Genomic DNA, 5,000 nt, shown 5'->3' with positions numbered 1-5,000 from the left:
TTTTAGCAATTGGGTAGAGAAGCCTGAAAATTCAGGACTTCAACGGAGCTATGAACCCTCTGATGTTGGGAGCTGGTCATTTGTGGGTTCAAATGTTCTCGCGATGAATGATGACCATTTACTGTTTTCATTCTTGTTCTTTATGTTTTTAGGTATCAAAGATGGTCAAACTTGTGGAGCAGCTGAAACCGGGAGAAAAATCCGATTATTATCTATTGCATACTATTATTTCATTGGTGAGCCATGCAGTAGGAAGTGAGGACTTACTACCCAAGCAAAGGGTAACTATAATTATAGTCTAGTTTGGTGCCTGCACTTGTTTATAAGACCTTTGAGAACCATGCGTAGCTTTCTTGATCTGTGCCACTTTTTCAATAAGCCTTTGAAGTACAACCATAATTAATGAAGGGATACGGTTATGAAACTTGACAAGTCTTTTTGTTACATGTTTTTGTCTGTATTTTTGGCCTTCAAGGTGCACAAAAGACACCTTTTTTCGAGAAGATAACCAATCAAATCTTTCGCTTAAATTATGCGCAACTAATTTGTGAACCCGTGCGAAACGAAAACAAAAGATTGTGTAGGGTCACCGACTCACGGTCAATTCAACGTCATTGTGTCAACGTTGTTCTCACTTTTGAAGGTTTTAAGGTTTCATAACCAGTCCCTCTATTAACTATAGTAAAATCAAAACAAATAGAGATCCTAAATTCGTATCCCATTGGACCCATTGTCTTAAACGTGTGCTTCGACTTTAGAACTAAAGACTGAAGAATTTAATGGTGGAAACCTGTAGCATGCACTTGTGACATTTTGTGAAAACAATTGCATTTTTGAGGATTTTCCTCAGTGCGTGAGATCACTTTTTGTACACTTGATAAATCCCTATTCTGTTTGTGGCGTACTTGTTTGTGTGTGTATTAATAATGGTAATGGAACTGCGTGGAGTGCAATTTAGTCCAGCCTGGTCAAAATGTTTTTGAGTAGTTGGCAAGCTGGCTATAGTAATAGGCAGCAGAGGCCCTACTTCAAGGCCGGAGGCCCTTGCATGCTAGGGGGATCCGGGGGCATGCTCCCCCGGAAAATTTTGACTTTATTTGCTTCAAATGGTTGCATCTGGTGCATTTTAGGGTAAACTGATCTCCTATTAGGTGGCATTAAGATAACAGTAATGAATTAAGAGTCACACAAGACCTTCAGTTTTCAAATTAAAGTTACATTCCGCCGGAAACATTACTGGAAAAAAGGAGGACTATAGTACAAGCAAGTACTTCTCAACTGTGAAAGTGAGAAACTCAGTTACTGAAAGTTGCCTCATAATAATTATATTATAGAGTCGGTTAAACTGAAGGCTTCAGATCTTCAAATCATTTGAGCTATATATAACCTCAATGCAGAGCTATGGTTTTCCGGGGCTACATACTTGATACCGTACGAAAAACTTTAGAAATTTGCGGAGTCTCTGCGCCAACGTCACGAGATTGTTTGGACGCCATCTTGGTTGTACCTGCAACAACCGTGACCGCTGACAATCCATTCGGCTCACTTTCCCACGCAATGAGCGCGTTCCTGCAGAAGCGATCGTGTGTGGCTAGGGTGTACCTGGTGTATTTTTTAGTTACAATTTGAACTGGAAGTTTAGAAGAGACCTTATAGCCTGAGAAAGGATAAAGGCTAGCAGTATGCAGTCGTAACGTAGTGATTAACAACAACTCGGTGATGAACAACAACTCGAACAACCTCATCCTGAATACAACTTTGACTAGTGTGAATTAGAAGTAAGCAGCAGATATTGCGTTGTAGGCGGCGAAATAGCCGGCTGCCCGCGCATTTTGACTGGGCTGTTGGTCTGAAATCATATGTGCGCTCGTTCGATTTTGAAAAATTGCACGACACAAAGTTCAATTATTACTTTATTACACCCATTTAGAAATCACACAATAATTATTTAATCTCTCAAATACAGAATTTTAGTCAGTAGAAATATTTTATTGATCCAGTTGGTAACAAAAGTTGCAAAATTTGCCACACAGTGGCTTTCTTTGTCTGTAATTTTCCTGCAATTTGATTGGTTACCTTAAACAAGCCTTGAAATCGCATTGGATGTTTTGTTTTGTGCTCTTTTCTCTCATTGGCTGGGGAAATGTAGCGATTAAGAGCACAAAATAGTGCCATTCTTGAATAAATCGCACTTCTGAGAGCCAATCAGATTACAAGGATCACCAGTAATTTCTAAATGGATGTATTAAACTTTATTTTTATTATCATGATTTTTGAAGGGAGCCCTTGAAAAGCTGACCAATAAACTGCGGTTATTAAACGGAGATATCAAAGATCCAAGAGCCACTTTCATGAACAGAACAAAGGTACGGTAGATACATGGCACACAGTTAGCTGTCCTCGTGTTGTCATGTTTGTTCTGAATTCAAGTCCTTGATTTTGATTAAATATCCGCCTGTGCAAATGAACGCCACACTTTGGTGAAACCATGACCACCAAGCATTCAGTTCGTGCGCGTTATAGCTGTTATTACTGTCGTGCCCACTTTTCAGCGGTGTTCATTTCAGAGCGCGCGCAAGCGAGGCTTTCGGGACAACATTCGATGCGATAGAGAGAAAAGTAAGAGATTTGGCGCGCAAAATGGGAAAAAATGAGTTCGTATCCACAATTTATGTTTTTTTCAAAAGAAGGGAAACTAAAGTTGTTGGATGGAAGCTGCCCTCGATAGTTTCGCACTTTTGGGGTTGTTACTTCGGTCAACGCATCCATATGCTATACAGTGCCTTGCCATACTTTCCACGATAAAATTAGGCCAGACAAACCTCCAATTACTCGCAAAAAAAAAAGCAAAGGAAACGGTCAAGAATTAAGAAATCACACAGTTCTTCGATAACAATTTCTTGATTTGACCATACAGCCTCGTTTTCGCGCCTTCTGAAACCAACACCGCTGAGACGGGGGATCAACTGTAATAACAGCTACATGTATTCAAACAATGTTCCGTGATTCAAAGATGAAGAAGAACGTTTCACTGACTCAGGGAACGAAAGCACTTTTTGCCGATAGTGAGTTAAAAGTTGTCAGATTTCAGATTTTATGGGGCACTGCTCCTCGTGGTGTAAAAGCAATTCCAATTTTTTGGAATCCTGTTCAAATCTTGATGTTTTCGGTTTTCATTTGGAACTGCTTAAAGTGCTACTATGATCAAAAACTCACTTCGTTTTTTCTTCAAATTTGTGAGTGTGTTCGCTGAACACTTGACTGGCAAAAATTTGTTAGTGGAACTAACCAAGGAAAAATGGAACGATATATTTCATCAAAAGTCGATTTCCAACCGGACCGAAGCGTTCCATTTACGTTTCGACCAAAATTTCGGCTACGTCACAATGAAATGGGACTGGAAACAAAAATTTTTGCAAATGGAACGGCACTTTTCGGTCGGACCGGACCGACCAGTCAAAGAGGACCACCTCCAGAGGTGGTCCCAAATATTCCGGTCGGACCGAACCGAAACGGACCTTTCCATTTGACTTCAGCCCGAAATTTCCGGAAATTTTGGCTTAATGGAAAGTACCCTTGCTTATTGTCCAAAGGCTTTTACTTTGCGTGTAGGTTTTGTATTTCGAGGTCCGCTATTACTCGCGTTCAAAACGGACCGATATAACCGAATAACAGCTGTTTTCAAGTACTACATCTTTCACTTTTGCTGTTGTCTGTCCTCCGCTTTTGCTTTGTTTGCCCTGACGTTAATGTCCGGGTTTTACGTCACTAGTGCCAGTCTTCCTTTCACCCGGTCGTATGGCATAGAAAATTCCAGTTTTGGCCAAAACCAAAAAAAAAATTTTCGCCATTTTGGTCAGCACGACCAATCGATTCATCTGGGGGTTAAAGGCACTTAAAAACTTGTGTCACTTAAGCCTGGGTTTCACTAGCGACGCAACCACAAGCGCAAGCGCAAGGACAAGGATAAATGGCTTTTGCTACTGAAAACGAACGTCGACATCAGCATTAGGGAGCTTAAGCACGCGCGCTTTTGAGGCGCGGACGGCAACCAGAAGTGAGCTGTTTTCCCACAACCGCATTTACATTGGTAAGTATCTTTTCTCCGTTAGAGATGATTCGTTAATAAAATCTGGGAGACACCACTGTCCTGGCACGAGAAATGTCCTCTTCCGGTTGCCGTCCGCGTCTCAGAAACGCGCGTACTTAAGCTCCCTATTAAATAACAACCACGGCATCCGCCATTTTGTTCAGTTGCTCAGACGCGGAGAATCTGGAACGAGTGCTTTAATTGGCCAGAAGTAGCAAATTTCCTTGTGCTTATGCTGCGTTTCGTTTTCACACGACACAAGCGTAAGCCAAAGCACAAGGAAAAGGGAAAATTGTTGATCCTTGTGCTTGTGATTATGCTTGCGTCAACCCCGTTTTCACGGTGAAATAGGCGCTCTTATGCTTGCGCTAGTGAAAACCAGGCTTAAGTGTTTAGTCTTGAAATCCAGAGTAGCACTTAATTTCCCAACTTATTGCGATGATCTTTCCAACTTTCATTTTATCCTGTTCCGCAGTTCAAATGTGTGAACTTTCATATATTCTAACAAAATCAATATTGGGTATTGTTGTGTAAAGCCCCTTTCAAATGGACGCAACAACGCACAAACATCGTTGGGAGTTGTTGGTTCTGCAGCAAACGGACGCAACTAAGCATTAAGGACGCGCAGTGTGTTATGAGAAGGAAACGACCTAAACTTACAAAATTCGGCTGCTAGCTTGTTTTCGACATGTTAAAGAGTAATACCATATGCGAATGCGCGTTCTCGGCCCCAACAATGTTAGATGTGTTGTGCAAACGGATCCCACATTGTTGTGCTACGCTTTAGTGATCACGGAACCAAAGAAATGTTGGGAGTTGTTGGCCCAAAAGTTTGACCAGTTTCAAACTTCGCGCAACGACTCCCAACAACACGCAAAAACATGCAACAGCGAGTGCAAACGGACGCAAC

At 41.4% G+C, this 5,000-nt stretch overlaps 1 protein-coding gene across 5 annotated transcripts in view; it reads left to right on the top strand.

Moving 5' to 3' along the window:
• LOC138043638 (SMC5-SMC6 complex localization factor protein 2-like) overlaps nucleotides 1-5,000 on the top strand; it is a 27,721-nt gene that overhangs the window by 15,896 nt on the left and 6,825 nt on the right. For all 5 annotated transcript variants that reach the window (XM_068890000.1, XM_068890002.1, XM_068890005.1 and 2 more), the window contains 2 exons: nucleotides 153-281; nucleotides 2,280-2,366. In XM_068890000.1, the coding sequence (XP_068746101.1) occupies nucleotides 153-281; nucleotides 2,280-2,366 (216 nt within the window). The remainder of the gene's footprint in view (nucleotides 1-152; nucleotides 282-2,279; nucleotides 2,367-5,000) is intronic.

This window comes from Montipora capricornis, chromosome 3 (genome assembly GCF_036669925.1).
Source record: "Montipora capricornis isolate CH-2021 chromosome 3, ASM3666992v2, whole genome shotgun sequence".
In the NCBI taxonomy this organism is placed as follows: domain Eukaryota; kingdom Metazoa; phylum Cnidaria; class Anthozoa; order Scleractinia; family Acroporidae; genus Montipora; species Montipora capricornis.
This window is presented reverse-complemented; position numbering and strand designations above follow the sequence as displayed.